The 24034-nt window shown below is 45.8% G+C and overlaps 1 protein-coding gene across 2 annotated transcripts in view; it reads right to left on the bottom strand.

Moving 5' to 3' along the window:
• LOC144143479 (F-box only protein 3-like) overlaps window positions 1-24034 on the bottom strand; it is a 31883-nt gene that overhangs the window by 4999 nt on the left and 2850 nt on the right. For both annotated transcript variants that reach the window (XM_077675229.1, XM_077675230.1), the window contains exons 2-10: window positions 22877-22966; window positions 22247-22401; window positions 19660-19774; window positions 14534-14615; window positions 12801-12972; window positions 6690-6774; window positions 5416-5538; window positions 1584-1699; window positions 1223-1336 (exon numbers count right to left, since the gene is read on the bottom strand). In XM_077675229.1, the coding sequence (XP_077531355.1) occupies window positions 1223-1336; window positions 1584-1699; window positions 5416-5538; window positions 6690-6774; window positions 12801-12972; window positions 14534-14615; window positions 19660-19774; window positions 22247-22401; window positions 22877-22966 (1052 nt within the window). The remainder of the gene's footprint in view (window positions 1-1222; window positions 1337-1583; window positions 1700-5415; window positions 5539-6689; window positions 6775-12800; window positions 12973-14533; window positions 14616-19659; window positions 19775-22246; window positions 22402-22876; window positions 22967-24034) is intronic.

Raw genomic sequence — 24034 nt, forward strand, 5'->3', positions numbered from 1 at the left:
CAGAAAAGATGCAATAGCCCGAATTTTTTATTGTTTACTCTACTGACACCTGTACGCTCAAGAACATCAGTACATGAATTCGAACAGTATGCCCGCCACCAGTAATGTGCCACATTTTAACTGTCGTTACTTGCTCGGAAAGCACACTTACAAACTGAGACACACTTCAAATACACTGGCTTTAAAAAACACACAACCTTCAAGCTTATGTCCATAGAGAAACCTTCTTTCTCGCACATCTTCGTTTAATTCTACCAGTCCAGTGGTACCATAATGCACTAGAGCTGTATAATAGGTTTAAAACATGTGAAAGATGATGGTAGTAGTTATAAAAGGCTTCCACTTATTAACAAAAATTCATATGGCACTCACATGGTCTTTTTAAAACGACTTGAAGCTGAACGCCTGGTTATGCATTAACGACAGAGACAAGATTTACTTTGTTGCGGGTTTCCTTTGTTTCACATTGTGCGATGACTCTCAACGAGGTGTCACCTGTTTGAGCATGTTGGCTCGACAGGTTGGCACATTTGTAGTTTCGCACCGCTATTTTCACGTCCATTGTCGATATATCCTTCTCCCCCTTCTGGTGCGACTATTTTACCGGCAACCCTTATATTGACGCCCACACAAATTTGCTTTGTCATCCACATTTTCCCACATCACAATACGGCCTAATTAACCATGTTATTACCTATTTATAACCTTAATTGGTTTGCTTAGTTGCCTATGTCTTTGCCCCCATATTTTGCTTCAACTTGCTGGACGCGTCCAGAGGCTCCACAGGTCTTTGAAGTGTGGAGGCGTTACACAGGCTGCACTTTTCCTCACCGTATTTGCACAATTCTAACGCGCATCGTTTTTTGCTAACGTTAGCCTTCAAGTTTGCGTGCATGTTACAATCAGCCGCAAAGTTTAAATCGGCTGCAAAGCAGCCAGCAGCATTGCCACTGACACAGACTCCCCCCAGAATTCAATCGAAAATCTTTGAGAAAGAATCAGCGTGAAGTAATTTGTTTCAAATTTTTCTACGTAAACTTACCTGCGCATTACAATCGAGGGCGCGTTAGGATCGTGCAAATACGGTACTACCCGATAGGTGTGGACGCCAACGACAGTCAAGGTCGACTGAATGGCGAGACTAGGCCTAACCCTGTAACCAGTGCTTCCTCTTCGAACTACGGCTGAATGAGAGATAGTGGCGCCACTACGTGCCACCCACCCGTGTGGAGGTTCCGCATGATGAAGTGTCCCTTCATGTTGCCGTAGGTGGTGCTCAGGCTGGTGCAGCTCACCCAGGAGAAGTAGGCGCCCGGGCACATCACCGGGTACTCCCCTGCAACCACCAAGGGGAAGGGCAGAAATACGGATTTTTTACGATACGATACGATAGAAATACGATAAAGACTTTTATCGACCACAAGCGCCGGCCCTGATGGCATAAGCACAAAAACGACAAGCGATCACTCAACGAGATGAGCAACCGCACGAGATGAAATCGCGGAATCTCAGCAACGCAAACGGCAAATCACAGTGTCACATCTCCCCACCGTGCTTGGTAACAAAAGAGCGGCAGCACCCACCGACTACGCCACGGCCGTCGACCCGCTCTTCAAGTCCGTTCTCGTCCGTGATGATCCAGTGTCGCGTCTCCAGTTGGCAGCTCTCTCGCTCCGACGCCTCCTCTGACATGGACATCCTGAGAGGCAGTACAAGTATATATATACATACGGTACCTAAGGGGTGTTGCAACACTTTCAAAAACACTTTTAACAATCCTGTTCTAGCTCAAATTGTGCACGACCTGAAGCTCGAATGTTATGGCACATTTTGTTTGACTCCGGGGTGGCTGACTGCACTCAGTCGTTTGTTTTGAAATCTCATGAAACCGCTTTCCGCTTTACAGCTAGCCTCTGCAGACCGCTGCTTTGGATGTGCTGTGAAATGGTGCCGATGAAGTGTTCCTAAGACCGTCAAAGCTTGCTGCACATATTCCTGCCCGTATACTCCGTAGCAAAACTCACCTCCACGCTTTAGGCAAAAATATAATCTCCTGACTCTCACACTCCCACTGAACTAATAAAAAAGCGACTTATCTGGCCTTGCTCTCAACCTGTTTTATAGCGTATAACTTATTGTTACAGCGCATGAGGTTTCGCAAAATGGCAAAGCCTGCAGAGATTGGTTCTCATGTGTTTTAAATTTTGCACGTCATTACAATGGGTTACGGAGTTGCAGAAGGATGGTGCTTGCATTTAAGGGCACAGGGTAAGGCGAAATTTTAAAAAAAGGTGACTCTCCTTTTTTTCACAATTAGGGAAGTTCACCTCCTTATGCACATTTTCCATTATCACACTTACAATGTTTTATTTCTGGCTCAAAAAACAGTGTTTCTGTAAGCAAGCAGTAAGTAACCACGTCCCATTTTAGGATGTGTTCCGTGTTTATTGCCATTTTTTCCGCAAAAAACAACCAGCTCCAGATCAAAACGCTAGTTTGGAACCAGCTGTATTAATAAATCATTTGGCAACCATTGCATAGCTGATTTTTCAGTCAAGGCATGGTGCTTCGGAGCCAACACCAAAAAATGTCTTTTTTGGGCTTCACACTCTCAAGATTGCAACATTGGATGCTGTTCTTTCATTCAATGATGGTAGCATCACAGGAGCCAGCATTTCCAAATAATTCAAATTGAACCCCGGGCGGATTGAACCCTGGCCAGAATTGAAAATATGTACGTAACAGTTTTTTCGTTACAGAATTTTGATTATGTAAATTTAGCCAGAACTTAGGTACTGGTGCAAAAATTATTAAAAATTTTAATTTTGGTCTGATTTCGATAATTATAGTAAAGTTAAAGAGCCCAAAATTTGAAAGAAATTGGTGTACGCATTATGTAGATACCTTCAGCAGATGCCGAGAAAAATGTACTCACAATGGCAAAAACTGCATGGGGAGTATAGGCTCCGGAACGATCGCCGGGTGGCGCTGCACTCTCCCCTCTGGGGGAGTACGCCTGGGCGGCCGCCGCTTCGGCACATGCTTTTTTTCGCTGCGCGCGTGCTGCATTTCTCGTGCTAGGAAGAGGGCTGGGTAAAATTTTCTTTCGACTTATGAAAGCATACACATTAACACGTGTCCAGCAAGTTCGGTTTACACGTAGAGCAGCTACTGGGTCCATTTTTGCCGGTGCTTGTCTTGTCGTCTGCTGCGCGCCAGTCGAACGGCCGAGCGCCCCGGCGGTTTCACGGGATAAAGAGTGCTCTTGTGGGCGACCCTTGGCTGGTCTAACCACCTCAGTCATCGTGAAACGACTGCGTCTGGTGAACGGCTTTTCAGCACCCTAAGCAGACGCCCCCCGGCCTGCTCTTCCGCGTCTGGCAAGTGCACGCGCAGCTCGCGCTGTATCCCGCACCGCCTGAGGCATCCAGCCTCCTACTCACGAATGCGAACAAAGCGACCGCCGGCTGCGCGAGCCACTTAAGCCAGCACGTACAAAGAGCGGCGGGAACACTCCTCACTAGCCCGAAACGAAAAGATGAAACTGAAAGCGAAGCAAACCCCCCATATTGTTGCATGGTCAGCTGCCACGACAGTAAAGAGGATCCATTCGTTAAATTCTGCATATTTCCCGCGAAAGTGCACCAAAAGGATAGACGGCAAGCATGGATCACTGCGGTTCGAAAGGTGAAATAAGTTGGCACATTTTTGTTTGTATCTGTGTGCTTTCAGTTTACATTACCCGGCTTTGAAAATGCGAACTAGTGTTCTAACGAGTCCTCCCCTCTACACTTTTTTTAATGCATGCTGCCAATGATTGTTTTCCGCTATAATAAATGAACTTCGGAGTTGTTTAGCTGGTGCCGTTCGATATCGTCTATATATAACACAATAGGTAGACATTTTGCATGGGTGAAAAAAAAAAAGTTTCTAGCGATTTACCTGGCTGTAGTGCTCTGGTCCGTCTTGTCATTGTGACTTGTGTTCTGGACAGGATTGCTGCGTTGTTCGCTTTTTTCCCACATTTAGAAATACTGGTAATTAAAAGAGGTATACACCAAATTCTGTATATTATAGTAATTAAAAGTTATACGCCACAAGCTGTTGTGTTGTTCCCGCGAACTGTCACGCTAACCCATACTTGTTACAAGCGGGTGACAAACATTGCGAACAAAAATTTCTTCAAGGACAAGTAAAATGGAAATGCGGCGCTGTCAGCGCACCCCTTAATTAGCGTGTGCCTTTCTAATGCGTTTTTATAAGATGCAGCTGATTGTTTCAAGAGTAAGAAATAACCTACTAACCATAATCAATCACGTTTATCTTACATTTATTGCAAGCCTCAGTGTTTCTGCAGTCCAGAAAGTCCACATGTCCGAAGCGCGAGCACGCGAAGGGAGTAACAAACAAGAGAAAAGTATGCTGTGACAAGCTGAACAGCTGTCGCCTTGCAGAAGAAAAGAGCAACCGACGACCGCCAAACAACGCGTTTCCCCCCTTAAAGGAGCACTGACACGAAAATTTTATGTTACACTTTTATGGCTTTTATCGATGCTTAATGGTCTGGCGAACCTGAAACGGCACTTCAAATACTTCAGCGCGCGATAGTTAATTACATTGAACGGCCTGAAAATCGTTTGTTTCAAATTCCCGCGCTTTCATCCCGAACGGCGCATATGACAGCCTCCCGATTTGACCTCACCGCTTTGTGCGGACGTCACCGGCGCCCGCTTGAGAGGGTGTTGCGCCCGCTCGCCGCTCGTGGGGCCGCGCGCGTGAAGTGACGTCACGAGTTTTTGGTGAGCGCTGCGCGTCACTTCTTTTTCCTCTCCTGGAGTGATGTCACGCTGATGTCCATTTGCTGAGTGCCGCTCCGCGCGCTGCTCCGTCGGCGCGATAAATGCGATCCCATTGAACTATGTTCTTCGCGTCGCATGCCGCTCATATTTCAGCCAGGGTATTCTGTTGAGTGAAGGAAGCGAACTGTGCAATAATATTAACGCCGAAAATTGGTGTCAGTGCTCCTTTAAAATCGTCGGGGCAGTCTGCCGGTCGAGCGGCGGGAAGCAGGCGGTGCGTCTGTAGCAGACGACAAGACAAACGTCGACAAAAATGAACTCAGTAACTACTCTACGTTTAAACCGAACCTGCTGGACACGTGCTGACGCGTATGGTTTCATAAGTAAAAAAAAAATTTTTACCCAGCCCTCTTCCTAGCGCGAAAAATGCAGCACGCGCGCAGCGGAAAAAGCACGTGCCAAAGCGGCGCCCGCCGCCGCGTACTCCACAGGAGGGGAGAGGGCAGCGCTTCCCTCGCCCGGCAAACTTTAGCTTCGCCTCCCTATAGGGCTTACCCTGTGCCCTTATACATATCCACTAGCCACAGTGACACGTGCTGCCAGTGAACGCACTCACGTGATACGGTACGTGTGAAAAAAGTGCGGGGGGTTCACGCTGCTCAGCTCGGGCATGAAGCAGGTTGCCACGGAAACGGTGATGTGGCCTGTTGTCATCTCGCACCCTGGCTCATGGTAGAACCTTGCGAAAAGAAGACAAACAGAGATGTGAATGAGCAAAGTCAGTACTAAGTTACTAAATACCACCAGTAGCCAAACTCCTCGTAGGCTCCATGTATGTAAAACTGGTCCGCAGTAAGCCCCCTGCACTGGGGGCAAACAGGGACAAGTTGACTTGTCTGCCATCCGTCGACGGAAAGTTGAAATATAGCACTCAAGCATCTGCGGCTGCCGCCGTAAGTCGTAAAAGAAGAAGAAGAAAAAAAAAAGAAAAAACATAAGCAAACATTTCCTAGTTTACTGTTCCCTAACTTTAACAGCACGTTTTATTTAGCAAGTTTTGTGATAAAAGAAGGCTTGTGCGAATACGTACTATTATTTTAGTTCGAAGTGAAATCAAAGTAAATAGTCCTTGATTTTGAATACCTCTGAAACGAATTCGAATAGTTGTGAGGCATGCGAAGAACAGAACTGAACAGTTTAGAAATGCCCTATGCAGAAATTCTTTATTTCTGAGGTTACAACATAGAGACACCTCAGAAAATCCTGTGATAACATGCTTTGACCAAAAAAAGAATTTCCGTATTTGGACTACTTGTACAAGAAGGCGCTCCCTTCTACACAGATGACAACATACAACACAGACATGCATAAAAATCACATAAAAAAAAAAAACCTGTGCGCGTAAGATGGCTACGACAATTCTCTGAATGTGGCTTAGCTTGTGTTGACTCCAAATGTAGTCAAGATGTAGGTCTAATGTCAATGGCACTGCGGCATGCCTAACGAAACCGAAACTCCTGATAGGATTTGAACGCAGGTTCGTTCGCCCTGAATACTCCGAATTATCGGAAATTTTAAATTCGGTCGAAGCGAATTCAAATATGTACTGTAATATTCGTTCAAATATTCGAAGCCCTCGAATATTCGCACAAGCTTAGATAAAAGTAAATGTTCAGTGTAGCTCAGTTTCCGACCCCTAAATGCTGTGCCAATACACTTTCCCCTCCGCTAAAACAGAGCTTGGCTTGGATTCCGAAGCGTAGTTTCGCAACTGGTGTATATTGAAGAACTCATAATAAACCAGTACGTATACTAGTTGATAAAAATTCATGAATGTGTGCCCACAACGGCTGGTTTTTTGCTTCTGTCTACATCAGGACACTTGCGTACCTGTACGGCTGGTTGTCCAGCACGACGAATTCGTCATTCTCCAGCATGTCAGCGTAGCCTTTGAACCACTCAAGGAAAGACCGGGCTGCAATAGAAAAAAAGCCACACTGAGACAATGTCACTGCAAAGAAGCATGCCAAAGGCCCACAACGACTGTTGCTTGCCTTTTCACCATTTCCTTGCAAGTGTAGAAAAAAAAAAAAGAAAAATGAAGGAAGCTCAGAGTAACGCGTAAGACTTGAAGGTAGCAAAGCTGTACGCAATCTTCACGACCATCACGACGGTTTAAGTCCACGATTGGAGCCCATTTGCTTCTTCGCTGCCGCGACAATCTTTACTTCATCATTGTTGCTATAACAGTGAGCTTCCTTCATTTTTTTTGGAAGTGATAATCATTGGACATCATCTTGGAGGTGTCTTTCTCGTTCCGAGCAAGTACGGGCACAATTACGGAGAATATGGGAGTATTTTTTTTGGCCAATCTTTCTAAGTGGGTAAGCTTGGCTTGACAAACGTGCGCAGGGGACGCTGGGTGGTCACTGCGAGACACGCATACACGAGTGCTAGGCATGTTCTTGGTTTCGGTAACTGCCGGGCAGTCGCCGTGAGGTCCGTGCTCACGTGCGCGTACTCGGCAATTTCTTGGAGTTTTGAACAGCGGACACGAAAAATTACAATTTGCCAAACAGCTTCGCTGTTTAGGGGTGCCTACAAGTCGAGCAATCTGGAAAAAAAGAAAAAAAAAAAAAAAGAAAAAAAAAAAAGTAACCTTGAACTTCCGGCCAGTCTCAATGGCACACATAAAGCAAAGGCCTGTACGATAAGCTCCCAAAGCTGCTGGTTTCATTCACAGTAAAACCTCATTACAAGAGACACTCAAGGGAGCCAGGAAACACGTCTTTTGTAACCAAGGTCTCTTGTATGCAATGTTGCTAACATGGCGAACGTTAGAGAACCAACCAAACCGTTTTCATTCAAATGTCTCTCATAACCAAGTGTCTCTTAAAACAGTCTCTTGTAATAAGGTTTGGCTGTATATGTGAAAGAATAATGCACATAAAATGAAATAATGAAATTCAACTAAGGCAATGCAGGCAATACATCTGCTAGTCAATGAATAGAAGAATTCCCCCCCCCCACTCGCATATGCAGTCCAGCCACGGTGAAATTAGGGCGAATGTTTTGAACAGATGCAGCTGAGAAGTATGTGTATCTGAAATACATTTTTGCACCAATGCTTTCTACCTGCATCATAGGCACGTTTTTCGTGGAATATCATGCACAGTCTACGCTCGTTACACCGGATCCGGCAACAACAAACTTTCGGTTACAACAGGCCGTTTCTGTGGTTTGTTTGGTCACATTTTTAAGTGGAATTCACTCCGCTCATAATTGACCAGGCTATAGCAGACTATCGGATATAACAGACTAAATTTTATTATTTATTATTTTATTTATTTAGATAAGTGCCCACAAACAGCATGACGCCTTCAGCGTGGTGCACAGAAGAAACAAGGGAAAGGATAGGAAAGGGAGATGTGTACAATGGGGAAAAAAGAGTATAGTAAAAATAACATCAATGGATCAAACATTATAAGGCTGACTCACACGATTCTACAACGCAAAAGAAGAACACACTCAGAAGATGTGTACCATAGCGAAAAAAGAGCATGAGAAATGAAAATAACCTCAATGGAACAAGCATTACATGGCTGACTCACCTGATTTTACAACACATAAGTGCACACTCAGGCTTTAGATGTATTTTTAACAGCTTGCACAAAAGTGCTGTAACGATCAAAGATACTCAGATCAGGCGCTTCAAGTGAGTTGTAAAGGAGTTGCATTCTCTGGACAGGGCTTTTATGATTGACGGCAGGATAAAATAGCGGCGAGGAACGGCATCGTGTGGGGACATGAAAATTGATGGAAGTTAGCAAATCGGCAGAGTCAACAGCTCCATGAATGAGCTTGTGAAGAAAGCACATATCGAGGAGTGTTCTTCTGTCACTCAGTCTGCTTAATCCAGTGTGGTCGAGTATTCTGTCATACGTGTAATATATTTTCCTGAAAAGGTAACGATCATAATAGATTCTAACAAATCTCATCTGGACTCGTTCCAGAGACAGTGACAAGAATTGAGGAACAGAGTTCCATACAACCGAGCAGTACTCTAGCCGGGAACGTACAATAGCCCGAAACAGGGACAAATAGCAGGTAGGATCAGTGAACTCTTTCGTGACACGTGTTAAGAGTCCAAGGGATTTCATTGCATCGCTGGCTGTTTTTTCAATGTGGTGTTTAAAACTTAGTGATGAGTCAATGTGCACACCCAAGTCCCGCACTGTTGACGCTCGAGTAATGGAACCCCCATGCAGCTTATACAAAAATTGAATCGGCACCTGTCGACGATGGTATGATATCACATTGGTCTTTGATGGGTTGATGCGAAGCATGTTTGCTGAACACCATGCTGACACGGTGTTGATGTCATCTTGTAGAAGAGAGCACTCGCTAGCCCTGTCTATAGGCCGAAAGATCTTAATGTCATCAGCAAAGAGGAGCATTTCAGAGTGTTGCATGCGCTCAGCCAAGTCATTGATAAAAATCAAGAACAACAAGGGGCCCAGGTTGCTTCCCTGAGGCACTCCAGAAGTTGAGCGAAATTCACCAGAGAAACAGCCCGAAACTCGTACAACGTTTGTACGGTTAGACAAGTAGCTTTCAAAAAGCATCAAGTACATCTTACATATTCCATAGTTGTCCAGTTTCTGTAACAGCAAGGAGTGTGACACAGTGTCGAATGCCTTTGACAAATCAAAGTAGATTACATCAATTTGGTGTCTTGAATACACTGCAGGGACCACTTTGCTAAGAAAAGCACACAGATTTGTCACAGGTGAACGATGAGGAATAAAGCCATGTTGTTGTGTACACAGCTTCTGGGAGAAGTAAGAGTAGAGACGGCTGTACAAAATAAGCTCCAGAACTTTGGACAGAGAGCAAATCAGTGACACAGGTCGATAATTGACCACAAGGGAAGGGTCGCCAGACTTAAATATGGGTGCAACAATTGAGTGTTTCCAAGTGGTTGGAAAGACTCCAGATTGTATACAGAGGTTGAAGATGTGTCTCAATAAGGGTGTAAGTATCGGTCCGCAGCCCTTAACAATGAAGCTAGGGATGCCGTCGTGGCCACATGATTTTTTGGCCTTCATTTTTCTAAGGGCTTCACGAATTTCCGTCTCTGTCACTGGCGTTGCCGCCAGGCAGTCTGCCTGTAAGGTCTTATCCGCATAGTCAGTGTTGCCAGTATTACCAGCTGAAAAACTGGAGCTGAAGTGGCTAGCCAACAGGTTGGCAATTTCTGTTGCGTTGGTACATGCCTTGCCTGCAGCTGTGTGGATCGCGAAAATTGTTCTGACTCATACCAATAGCAGACTTCTGCGCTGCCGGCACCCGATATGCTTTTTCTTTGTTTATTTAACTACTATGTCTGGCAAAATTGTCGGCATAGAATTGGTCGTTGGCACTAGTGCAGTACACGGGCCCGGGCCGGCCCAAAAGCCCGAGCCTGGCCTGGCCCGCAGGCCGGGCTCGGGCCGGGTAGCACGCATTTTCTCAGGCCCAGGCCGGGCCGGGCAGTTCCTGAGGCCCGGCTATCCTGTGCCGCAAATTCTAAATTGTTGGCAAGAGAAAGTTTTCGTGTTGATATTTAAGGTAAAGTGAAAACAAAAAAACGAAGTGCTAATTCACTACCGCGCCGGTAAAAGATATGATAAAAAGACGATTGCATTTAGAAAGCCTTCACATCTATAGAAGAAACGTCTGGGTCTTATCAGCTTAGTGGGAGTGAGTGGGCCAGAAAACGAGGGCACTCCAGCCACATACTAAACATGATTATATTTTCTCTCTCCTTTTCAAACTAAAACAAACAGAACAAACGTGACCTGGATTTCGCACTGTGTGCAGAGTTTGAAGAACCAATTTTCTAAGCAGAGCCCATGATTTTTTTCGCGCAAGAATTTTTTTTAGAGTCATGACTAAAGGCAAGAAAGAACAGAAGCGCAGATAAAGTCATGCTGCCAACGTAACTAGAGGGAAAGACAAAAATCAAATGGTGAAACCGGCCGCATCGTCTGATCAAACTTCAGCAAGGAATTGAAGAACGAAAAGTGCAAATCTGTTGAAGAATTGCAATAATAAAAAAATCCACTTACTCGGAATCATTTAAGGTATCCTCGAGTGTGCCTTGATTTCGAAAACTGGCAAATGAAGTGGCAAATGAAGGTACACGACTACCGAAAATACAACTTCTAAGTGAGGATAAGTTGTACAAAGTTCGGTCTAAGTTTAAAGGAAATTTAAATCTAAAGTAGTCGTATTCGCTTTGTGCTTTAACAGCAAGCTTCTTGAAGTTCATGCTAATATCCTGTTGGACTAGGGATGATATTTAACAACACTCCGTCGGGCTCGGGCCGGGCACGGGCTCAATTTTTATAAATTTCTCGGGCCCGGGCCGGACCTGGGCCATGTCTCTATCGGGCCGGGTCAGGCCGGGCCTAGAAATTGCGGCCCGTGCACTGCTCTAGTTGGCACCGTCCGTACAAACAAGCCAAGCCAGTGCTGGTGGCCTTTTTTTTTTTGTGCGACCAGCGCTAGGGTAGCTGACTTCACTGTTGGATAAACTAGGCATAATTAACACTGTTGAACATGGGGAAAAACAGGCCGACATCTCCAGAAGTACAGTTGCGCTCACTATGACCTACACCGCTCATTAGTATTCACAGCTTTATATCACCTTTGCCTGGCACCCGGGGTTAAAGACCAAGTGCGCATTAGGAGAACAACGTCCTAATGAATCAAGCCTTATCCTAACGTATATGCCCATAGTCATTGTTTTGACGATATAATCGTCTGAATACTAATGAGTGGTGTAGGTCATAGTGAGCGCGATTGTACAGGCCTGTCTAAGCAGATGGTCTGCTCGACTGTCAAGAGCAAGGATGCTCATGAAAAATGCGACTCCGGTGAGATTGAAGAACAGTGCTTTCGAATAGGCTAGATGGCGCACCCGGAGGTAGAGTTTGCCCTGACCACAGTTTTTTATGTAACAAAGAACTCAGACTCAGTGAAGTTCGGCATTTATCATTACCATGCATGCACTCTTCCCATTCTGTTCGATGAAAAAGCTAAGAAATGCCTCAAGCAGGGGTCTCGTTCATTGTGCACAATCTGCCGCTGGCTGCGCGGAATGCAATTGGCCGAACTAGTCCGGAGTCCAACTGGTCTGGTTTCCGTTTCACAGCCGTCCATCTGGTTATTTCGTATCAGCTGTTTTACTAACGAGAATGTAATCATTCAAAAGTGTGCAAGCTGCCTTGAAGAACGTCAGGCAGCGATCCAAATTGTTTGACGAACGGTTTTGGGTAAACCTCCTGCCTTGTCACGAAAGGTTTTGCTGGCCATGAGTGATTTTTATAGCTGGTTAGTAATTATTTATAGTTATATTCTCGCTTTATTTTCTGAGCTCAGCATGTGTCTCTACGCACTCGACTGCATGTGCTAGGCCTTTTCCAAGTGCCAGTGCTAAGCTTTGAAAGCAGCATTAGGCAGTTCTTTCTCCCCGCATGAACGCTGTGCAGAGGTGCTGCAGATGTTTAGAAAGAACAAATTGTCTCTAGTATATATGTAATACCAGTCGCAGTTCTCACTTTACGCTCATATACTACACCCCCCAAAAAACCCCCGCGGTTCGAATACTGCATACTTCGGATACACTGGACATTTTTTTCCGGACTTAGAGGGTTCACTGTAACAGGTGTAGACCATATCTGTCTCCAGGTACAACTGTAAGGTATTTTTCCCAAACCTGCCTATTAGGTTACGATGAACAGCAAGAAGCGTGCTTCCTTGTGCGAGCGCATGCTACTTCGCTCCTTCTTTTCCCGCTTCTGTTCTACTCCATCAATGGCCTCGCTTGACTCAACACTGCCTGTCATCACATCTCTTTAAGGGAAGAGTGCAGGAATCGAGTTGCCACCCGGTAGAGCGCATCCCCCTCCTCTTCCTCGTCTTTTTCGTTCCCAAGGATCACACCATCCTCCTCACCGGTGATGAAGGCGTCCAGCGGGTGGCCCCTGGCCCCCGAGGTGAGGTCCTGAGAGGGGTAGAAGACACAGCCGGGGGCGTGGCCGTCCGAGTCCCTCAGCGCTATGAACTGGGTCAGGCCCGAGTGAAGGCAGAAGGTCAGCGGCATGCAGCCCTGAAGGCCCTCCCGGCTCTGGGCAGCCACAGCAATGAGGGTGAGGGAAAAGCACAGTGGGGGGAAAAAAGAAAAGATGGGGTGTAGAATGCTGCCTTGTGGTACACCTAGAGCAAAATACAGTTCAAAATGTGCTGGTAAGGCTTTCAGTGAGACACCAAGGCACAAACAACAAAATCAGCATGATCTTGCTCTTGGTCCTGGACCTACACATCCAACTGGAAGTTTTGTCATAACTGTAGCACAAAATCGGACACGGACACAAGATAGCAGTATAGCAGCATCCATATTCTATCTTTTTTTGTAGGTTTTTTTACTTGTAGTCCTGACTGCATTCAACTAACTAGTCCGAAACTGAACCCTACAAATGTCTGGCTTGGCAGGAGGTTTTTAATCAGTCAGACACTTTCAGTTTGGGAGACCTTGCCCTGGTGCATTGCATTTGAACACCGCCACGATGGAATTACACTGATGGAAATAAAAATGAACCACTATAACTACTACTGCTTTTGACGTAGAATGCATTGTAACACTGGTTGGAGGGCATTGCATTTCATAGTTGAACTTGCTCTGATGCCAAATTAAGTGCCATTATTAGTGAAAGAAAGATGCCATACAAAATTACCGGCACAACAAGCTACTCAAGCTGAGATCAAATGATTGTTCTCGCTTTGATTATGTGACCACATTAAAATCCACACGCAGTCTTCAAAATTGTTTCACTCGAATGTTACACAAGTTAGCTGAGATGGCATAAGAAAGAAACGTGTGTTTATGATTACCAGTGAGCAAATGTGGACGATGTGAATATTTTCAGCATTGGGATGTAAAAAGTGATCCAAGTGACATTGTCAGGAAGCAATGCTTTCTGCATTCCACATCGCTGCTGACATCACAATGTCACAAGTGCTTGAAAAGTGAGGAATTACCCCATCCGCTTACCCTATCAAAAGTTTCTTATAAAAATTTATAGCATAGTGAACTAAACCTGTGCTTGAAAAGTGAGCCTTTACCCCATCTGTTTACCCCATCAATAAAGTTATAGCACAGTGAACTAAACCTGAACTTGAAAAGTGAGCATTTCCCCCATTCCATTTACCCCGTCAAGAGTTTCCTACAAAAATTTATAGCACAGTGAACTAAACCTGTGCTTGAAAAGTGAGGATTTACCCCATCCGTTCACCCCATCAAGAGTTTCCTATAAAAATTTATAGCACAGTGAACTAAACCTGTGCTTGAAAAGTGAGGATTTACCCCATACGTTCACCCCGTCAATAAAGTTATACTAGCACAGTGAACGAAACCTGCCCTCACACAATTCAGAACGTGGACAACCAGTGATAACAATTAGCCAAACAGGAAAAACAAGTAACCACATGGGATTGTAGTGTTCAGGGTTTGTTAGCTGATTTGTGCTATCACTGCAAGCCGAACGACAGCAGCAGCAACGAACACTTCTGGGATAGTATATCACTGGACATTCCTGCAGGAACAAGCACATCTTTGACAGGTTCAGCTGAGAAGCTGAACGAGATTACACAGCCAAATGCTGCAACAAGTGTCTCATTGTCTCACTCACCTGCAAGCCCGCAATGGCTGTCTCCAGGTCTAACAGCGACTCTGACCGGTAGTGGGTGGGGATGCTCATACTTCCCATCAATCTGCAATGGTGGGAAATCAAGTGAGCGAGTTTTTCCCCAAGACTTGCTCCCCGCTAAGCAGGCATAACACGTTTATGTTCACATGCTTAAGGGTGGACACTGGTCTTAAAACAACTTTTGTTGATTTTCAAGTAAACTTTGTGAAACTTGCCAGTCTTGCAGCTTCGCTCCCCCTGGTTTAGAATATGCCATTATTTTTTTTCAGTTGGGCAATTAGTTCCCAAGATAATTAGAGATTCTTAGCCATTTTTGGTAAAGCAATAAACAAAACAGTGTGTCGTAAAACTAATCTTTATATTTTCCAAAACTATGAACCTTGGTGAATGCAATAATCGAAGCAGTTTTTTGATGCATCACTTGGGACTAATTTTACAGCTCATTAAACTTTGGTGGCACCAGTGGCAAGGAACCACTTTGACTGCCCATTCAAACACCGAAGTTGGATGAGAGAGAGAGAGAGAGAGATCAAACTTTATTTAAAGCGGCCCATGTCCGGGCTGCCGAAAATGTGGTTCTGGTGGGCCTGGAAGACGTTCAGGTGGGAATTCCACAGGTGTCAGGGCCCCGCACGTGGGCAATGTGCCGGGCGAGGCGAGGCCAAAGGATGGGGCGAAGATCAGGCGGAGGAGCGGCCCAGTTTTCCCATGAGTATGGAATGTGGGATGGTAAAAGGTGTGGATGAAGAAAGTGAGGTGATCTCCTGGCGCGAGGACAAGTCCAGTAGGTGTGTTTAACGTCGGGATAGGCACCACACACCTGACAGTGGGGCGTGCCATCTCGGGTCATGATATAGTGAAGAACGAGGTCACAAGGGAGGGAGAGAGTCTGAGCCTGGCGGATGTAAGTGCCTTCGCGGCGTGTGAGGTCAGAAGTGGGAGGAGGAAGATTACGGCGAGATCTGCGAAGGTCCTTCAGCTGTTGCCTCCGGGCCTTGCGATGGGCGGCGCGTTCTTCCTTGGGGCTGCAGTCCTGGGGCCAGGGTTGAGGGTCGCTCGGGTTTCGATTTGCACGAGCAAGGGCATGAGCCCTTTCATTCCCTACAATTCCCTGGTGTCCGGGGACCCATTCTAGAAATACGTGCAGGTGACTGTGGGCTGCCATGTAGCATGTCAGCTCGTGATGAATGTGCGCAGGTAAGGAGTTAGTTGCGAATTCTCTGAGGGCAGATTGACTATCCGTGCGGATGGTAATTTGGTCAGTTGAATGGGGTTGCAGCATGATCGAATCGGCAATGGCTTGAATTTCAGCAGCTGTAGAAGAAGGTACATTACAGTGTTGACGGATGGTTTCTTCACGTGGACCTACCGTGACAGTTGTGGCCATGTTGTCGGTAAACGTGGCGTCTGTGTAATATGTGTCATGTGATGGGCTGGAAAGATGGAGGGCTCTACTTCGGCGCCTGCCGGAGTCTGAAGACGGGTCCATGTGGCGTGGGATGGGCTTGACCATTATTCTAGGAATGGTGTCCCATGGTGGAGGTTCTTTTGGTAGAGGAGGTAAGTGAGATGTCACAAACCCTATATCAGCCAGGATGGTGCGACCTTGGGTTGACGTCGTGAGCCTGTGCTGTTGGGCAGCGATGTGCGCGGCTACTTTCTCCTCAAGAGTATTGCGGAGGGCCGTGTCGTCAAGAAGATAGTTGGGGGCGTACATGGGCACACCGAGCTCAGTTCGTAAGCATTTCCGGATGGCGATCTCCAATTTATTGTTTTGAGTTTTCGTGAGTTTAAGGTAGGGAAGGGCGTACAAAACTCTGGAAAAGATAGTTGCTTCTACTATCTTGCGAAGCTCGTGTTCCTTGAGGCCTGCTGTGTGGCGGGTGACTCGACGAAGCATGTTATTGATTAGATTGATCTGATTGGTAATACTTTAGGTCCATACTGTGCTCTTCCCATCTTGTTGCCATATAAAGCCTAGGATGCGGATGTGGGGTCGTTGGGGAATTGGGTGGCCATTGACAGTGAGGCTGATAAGGGAACGATAGATGTCTGTTTGTTTGTTACTCTGATTAAGAACAACGACGTATTCCGATTTTTCTGGGGAGCATTCCAAGACCACGTATTTTGCATGAGCTTGAATAATATCCAAGCCATCCTGGAGGGCACGCTCCTGGGCACCCGGACTGCCTTGAAAACTCCAAATTGTAATATCGTCGGCATAAATGGCATGGCGGAGATCCGGAACCGAAAATAATTTAGAGGGCAGGTTTTTCATAGTTAAATTAAACAGAATGGGCGATAGGATGGAGCCTTGAGGCGTACCACGGCGTACGGGGAAGGGGGCTGATGGTTGGTTGTCGGGTCCAATAATGCGGGCAGTGCGATTGGATAGAAAATCTTTGATATAATTGAAAAGGCGTGTGCCAGGCCGAGTTTCTTGAAGGCTTTGGAGGATCGCGTCATAAGCAACGTTATCGAATGCCTTTTTTATATCCACGCCGACGATAGTGCGGAGTTGGGCGTTGCTTGGAATTTCAAACACGTCTTCCTTAATCCGGAGCACTATGTCTTGGGTGCTGACATACTTTCGGAACCCAACCAGGGTAGGTGGGAAGTGGTTTCCGGCCTCTAGATGCCATTCGAGGCGAGTGAGGACCATTTTCTCCATTAATTTGCCGATACAGGAGGTCATCGATATAGGGCGGAGAGAGAGAGAGAGAGAAAACTTTAATGAATACTGAAGATATAGGGCGGAGGTTCGTCATTGAAGTTGCTGGTTTGCCGGGTTTGGGGATAAGGGTAACGTGGGCCTCTTTCCATTCTGGCGGCAGACTTCCAGAAAGCCACACCCGATTGATATGCGTCAGAAGCTCTTCTAATTTAGAGTCAGGAAGGTTACGGAGCATTTTATACGTTACGCCATCCGGTGCAGGGGCTGTGCATCGCTTTAGTTGAAATAGAGAGTTCTGGAGGTCTGCCATAGAAAATTCAGAATTAATTCCGGTATCCATATCTTCTGGTTGATCAGATATATACTCGACAGTGGGTATTCGATGGGTGCATGGTGGGTAGAAAGTGTTTCGAATTTCTTCTATGAGGGCGGGTTGATCGAGGTTCTGTGCCAATAGTAGTTTTTTAAGGGTGTGTCGAGGTTTTCTCCCTCCAAGGAGGGACCTGAAAACGTTCCAGACACGGGAGATGTGAAGATGGCCATTCATGGCATTGCAAAAGTCAAGCCAGTGCTGTGTGGCCAATTTGTCGGCGTATTCTCGGCATTCCTGCTCTAGGGCTGTGGGTGTGGGTAGGGCATGTAATGTGAAGGCAAGATAACCGTTTTAAGGGCAACTGAGTGGATCCCTAGAGAAGGCAAGCGTGGCAGGGGGTGGCAGAAAGTTAGATGGGCAGATGAGGTCAAGAAGTTTGCGGGGATTAATTGGACGCAATTAGCACAGGACCGGGGTAATTACAGATCTATGGGAGAGGCCTTTGCCCTGCAGTGGGCGTAGATAGGCTGATGATGATGATGATGAATTTATTTACAAGCCCCCATGCCGAAGGACTGTGCTGTTTCTAGCGATAGCAAAATAAAAGGAGACAGGAGGGAAATTAATTTTTTGCAAAAACATGCAGTAACAACCTTGCGTGCACACACAGTAAAATGCTTCGAGTGATTTCACACGCTTCCCAAATATTGGTAAAGGAGTTGCAAGCAGAATTTAGGAAAAAAATAAATATCCTATGAGCTTTTTGCACAGTTTGTGTTTTTCTTCGCGACGCCAGAAACTGCCAAAATGTTTTCAGACCGAAATGACCGGAACGTGGGTAGCAGTTTCAGACTACAAAGGGTTGAAAGCAGGAACAACTTATACCCCCGTGACATGGCAAATCTAATGACATTTAGATTGGATGATATTAGCTGTTATTGACTTTCGATTTGGTGCTACACGAGACTACGAGACAATGGAGTTTGGGCTTGGAAGGTTGGAACCAGAAACACAAGTTTTGCTTTCCAGGCCCTAATGTCAAATGGTCGTAATTTTTGCTACAGACCAGATAGAATGATAATGTGAGCCTTATTGCACTCCTTGATTTGTCCACAGTTCGCTAGTACCTAGTTCAGCTGCATCCCTCCAGCAGTTCTCTTACAAAGGCTGTCAAAAAATCAAATATAAAGATCCAAATAAATTTGAATGTAGTTGTATTACACAAAAACAAATTTATTATCTGCAACCAGAATGAAAAAATTAGCAGTGGCTTGACTCGGCTATGCCAGGATATACGTAGCGTGAGCTAAGGTTCAGCTGGTTATTGTTAGCTTTCCTCGCTGTCTAGGATTAACTTGATTATCATGCTTACTGCTGCTTCAATGACACACACACACTCGGTGTAGGCATTATGTGACACATGTATATTTATCAAGCGGCTCCGGTGCAGCATCACCAATCGCCCCAGAGCCAAGCTAGTTCCACAGGCGCACGCTGGTGTTGCTGCGGCCCATGAGCCATCGGTTCACCCCCCGGCCACCCCTCGGACAATCATCAAGCGGACCGGGCCGCCACATGCGGAACGGAGGTTGGTGAAGACGCTCGGCGCGTGGGGTGTGTGAGACGCCAAGCAGCGAGCAACGTTCTGTGCACCATGTGACGTCACTGCTCCTCACGCATGCGCAGCACGGCTCTCCAGGAGCCACGCGAAACTGCTCAACCTCGGCCAGTGTAGCTCACGCTACAAAACTACACACGTCCCCCAATTTTCATCATCATTATGTAAAAATAAAGTTATTTGGAAGACCAGTGTGACGTGTGACGTGAGTATTACAGATGCTAATGCTTCTTTATTGGCCGCAAACTGTTTGTCCCGTATAAATAGCAAGAAGGTGACACACCATTAGGCCTAAACATCAGGTGTCAAGCCTAACGTAACGTGATATTTTGAGGTGCAATGTTCTTGATCAGAGCTTATTGGAAAAGGTAATCGCAGTGCTCAACATACTTCAGAGCAACTTTCTCTCGTCAGCACGTTTCGAACAACTCACCAACATCGAACGGAATAAGGCAAAATAAGCGGACAAGCAAGTGAGATAACAACCACCTGCTCCTTCTTACCCCGGCGAGGCTAGTCGCTGGCCGTTGTGGATCCTGTAACAGCAACGCAGGTCCTCAGGAAACCGGACGCCCAGTTTTCGCTCCGCTGCATCCAACTGCTCTTCCGTGGTCCCAGCTGTGCAGTCCAGAAACAGGGCACATTGTTTGACATCCGGTGAATACTTACTCCCCCCTCTTCCGACGGAAAAGAAAATTAAAGCCGTTCCACTCAATGTGAAAGCTGTCGGAAGTGCAGAGCAGTGATTCGCCATAATGGGCTGTAGTGCCCTTATCCACTCACTGCTACCACCCAGCACATTTCAAATTTCCCGCCTTCAAAGTGCTCGCGTGCCCCTGGCCTGAAACTGTGCCAGCGGGAGTTCTGTTCCTTTTGTGCTTGCTTTTCCTCCCGCATGTGCCGGCGTTGCACTGCCACTTTTTTTCGTCTACTATCGTAAAAACCAACCCAACGAGCGTTCCTAACTAAATGAACGCGGGCGCTGCCGGTTAATTATGTATATTTTGCCTCTGTACCTACAGGTTTCTTTGCACTAAACAATGGGGAGATGTATGGCAAGCGCCAGCGGTTCACGAGTTTCGCTCGCTTATGACTACATAAACCGCTTGGCTTTCGAAGCCTCTGGGTTATGCCGCGACAACAGCCGCTACATATTGTTAGAACGCCGTGGGGTTCTACTTGGGTCCAGCGAGCAAGCTACGATGACAAGGCGAGTCCCTTAAGTGCTCTGCACTTAAAACAATAGAGTTCATATTTCGTACATGGACTGGGGTGGTGCGCGTTGTGCAGAAGGGCGGGGAATTAAGGGGGGAGACTGGTCTTAAAACAAGTTATTTAATTTTCCAGTAAACTTTGTGAAACTTGCCAGTCTTGCTATTTTTTCTCCACTGATTTCAAATATGCCACTATTTTTGCAGTAGGTCAATTAGTTCCTGAGATAATTGGAGATAATTAACCATTTTTGCCCAAACAATAGACAAAACAGTGTTAGCTGCAAAACTGTAATCTTCATATTTTCCAATACTATGAACCCTGGGGAATGCAATATAGGAAGCAGTTTTCTGATGCACCACTGGGAACTCATTTTACAGCTCATTAAACCTTGGTGGCACCAGTGGCAAAGAACCATTTCGATTGCCTGTTTCAAACACCAAAGTTTAATGAGCTGTAAAATTAGTTCCAAGCGGTGCATCAGAAAACTGCTTCCTATATTGCATTCACCAAGGTTCATAGTATTGGAAAATATGAAGATTACAGTTTTGCAGCTAACACTGTTTTGTCTATTGTTTGGGCAAAAATGGTTAATTATCTCCAATTATCTCGGGAACTAATTGACCTACTGCAAAAATAGTGGCATATTTGAAATCAGTGGACAAAAAATAGCAAGACTGGCAAGTTTCACAAAGTTTACTGGAAAATTAAATAACTTGTTTTAAGACCAGTCTCCCCCCTTAATTTAGACCACCTGGAGATCTTAAGGCATAGAGTTTCACACTAATGAGCAATCGACCTTGATTTGAGCGTTGGTTTCCCCACATTTCGGGAAAAGTAGGGAAGAGAGTTGTTTATATGTTACGTGAACGCCCCCGCATGCGTGCGTGAACATGCATATACCCACACCTCAACGGTAAGCCGACATTACCAATCCGGTCTTTTCATTATCACATACTGCTATGTGGACACGATTAACAAGAGAAATTCCACGCCCTGCACGGTTGCAGTAACACAAAAAAACAATGAAATTGTATAAGTGATGTGGGCAGTGAAAGCTTTGCAATGATGCCGACTGTCTGTCAACGAAGAAAATGGCAGCAATAATTATAGTTTACATCTTAACTTTTGCCCAATTCTCTCTATTGACGAAAACGGCAATGATGATCTTTCTCATATCGACAGCGAGATCACAGGGGGAAGTATTGGCGACAGGTGTACATGCAATAATACAAACCAGCACCAACGAAAGAATGACGAGAAGTGCAGTTCTCAATGTGGTGTGTACACTAGTCCACAATTTTTTTCTGAAAACACAGACAACCTCTAAAAATGATGGCCCGATCAGCACACAGCAGCCACCGTCCATCCTGCCAGGATGTCAAGGCATGCTTAGAATATTTTCCAAATTTGAACAGGTGAGTCAAAGTGCGATATTCCATTCTGAAATAGGCACAAGCCAGCTGGGCACTTGCGATGCAATGAGTGACACTAATGAAACAAGTTTATACGCCACGCCCCACCACTAAACTAACCTAGAAGATACCAAACCGCCCTTATTTATGAAAAGAATGCATAGAATTGAACCAAGAGAACATTTTACAATAAAGAAATCGCGGTCATTGCAAAAATTTCGGCACCGCTGGGGCTCTAGCCCAGGCCATCCATGCCAAAACTTGCGATTCTACCGTCAGGCTACTGAGGCCAATACGGAGTTCTTTTAGAAGTTCCTCAAAAGAATAGGACGAGTGTTCCAAGTGAACCAGTATTTGGCGCGGGGTGCGTACAGGAAGTAACGGGCTTGTACCCACAATGGAACGGAATCGCGCAAGGGTTAGAGCCCGTAATCCTAAACTATGCCATAAACAAGCCACGTACGCTTGATGGACTGTGCAATGACGGGGCAGTGCTGCTGCATGAAGGCACGTATCTTCTGCCAGGCCAGCTTCATGGCTGCGTAGCAGTGCACGTAGCGCTGCAGGTCGCGGTACAGCGCCTGGAAGTGGCTGCGCCACGTCGCTCCCTCCGGCAGCCTGCACAGTGGGCACGAGGCATACTGTATCTTCTCGTGTACTGGTGGCACCCTTACGCCGCGTTTTTGTCATCACAACATGGCTCAACAATGTTGTTAGTGTCACCAGCCATCAGAAAAGGCACACATAGACATGCAATTAAACCGTCAGATCAAACATACAAACAAGTGGGTAAAAGAAGAACTCCACACTGGTACAGACTCCCTGAACACACACTGCATAATTACGCAGATTTGGCAGAAACGAAAACATGAAAAACAAAACACTTTTCTGTCGTGAAGCAAAATGAAATATGTAGTGTCAAGCGTCACTAACAAGTGTCTGGAGCGCTTTGTGTAGCTTCACTGAAGACAACACACTGTGCTTGCTTCTGACACTAAACAGGCTGTTCTCTTCTTGAGTTGAGTAGGTCTATAATGGCAGCCTCTAGAACAGAACAAAACAAAACAGAACCATAACAAAAGAGCGCTCTCACTCGGTCTCCACCCAGTACTTCCAGCAGAGGCCGCGCCAGTGGGGGTCGTGGGCGCAGACGTCCCGCAGCCGTCGGCTCACACGGCTGCATCTTCAAGGGCAAGGGATACAAAGGAACAACACTTTCAGGCCACAAACGTCAATTCGGTTACGGTCTAACCTAATTATAACAAAAAAGTATCGGGGCAGTAAATTAGTTCGTTATATCCGATATCCGCTGTAACCGTCGCAGCAAAAATTGGCTCTAATAAATCGACAATCTGGCTCGCACAACAGTCCTAGATAAAAAAACGCATTGTTCTAGGCTTCGAACTCACTATAAGCGAGGTAATCCTTATCTGTCTCTTTGTGGCATTTCAAACTAAACAGACCGGAACGTGAGATTACAACAGAACAAAGTTCATTCAGCAAAACAGGCCTGTATTTTTATTTACTTGAAGGAGGGTGTGGCCTTCGCCTGGTGGCTTTTCACAGTCTGAGCGGAATGAAGTTTTTCACAGTGTCCACGCAATAAATGGGCTTTTTCTGCTACAGTTTTTCAAACTACTAAAAAATGATTGTTTTGTCTCACTTTTATAAAATTTTGCTTTTATTATACCAGCTGTTGAGTTTTGGGCCTCGCGGGAACCAAATATTTCTTCGTTATAGCCGATATTACGCGGCTCTTGAGGTTTCGGTTTTGTTACAAAAAGAATAGGTGACATTGAAATGAAGCGTGACCAAACAAATTTTGTATTTAGTTTGCTATATCAGTGTTCACTATCACGAGGTTCGACTGTAACTACATTCATCCCCTCTTTCTACAGCAATTTAAACAGGGGGCTTGTCTAAGCATTCGGAAGGTGCGAAGGGCAACGAAACAGAAAAAGGTCGTAAAAAGGGGTGAATAAGAATAAGGCACATAAAATAAAACTGAATGTGTAGAAAGAGAGAAGGGGAAGGGTGATTCTCCTCCCCTCACCCATCTCTGTTTCCGCACCAGCCCGCATGCGTCCTACATTCAACCTCACCAGCAGCATGACGTCTATTTTCCATGTACAAGTACGTATTGTAAACAAGCAACTTTCATATTGGTCCACAAATGCCTCCGAACGGCTAGCCCTCAGACAGTCTCAGAAGAGTCCGCTCCTTACTTTCTAAAATGTTCCAACATTTTACT

This window comes from Haemaphysalis longicornis, unplaced genomic scaffold, assembly GCF_048455015.1.
Source record: "Haemaphysalis longicornis isolate Haplotype H1 unplaced genomic scaffold, Haemaphysalis longicornis Haplotype H1 scaffold_6, whole genome shotgun sequence".
Lineage (NCBI taxonomy): Eukaryota > Metazoa > Arthropoda > Arachnida > Ixodida > Ixodidae > Haemaphysalis > Haemaphysalis longicornis.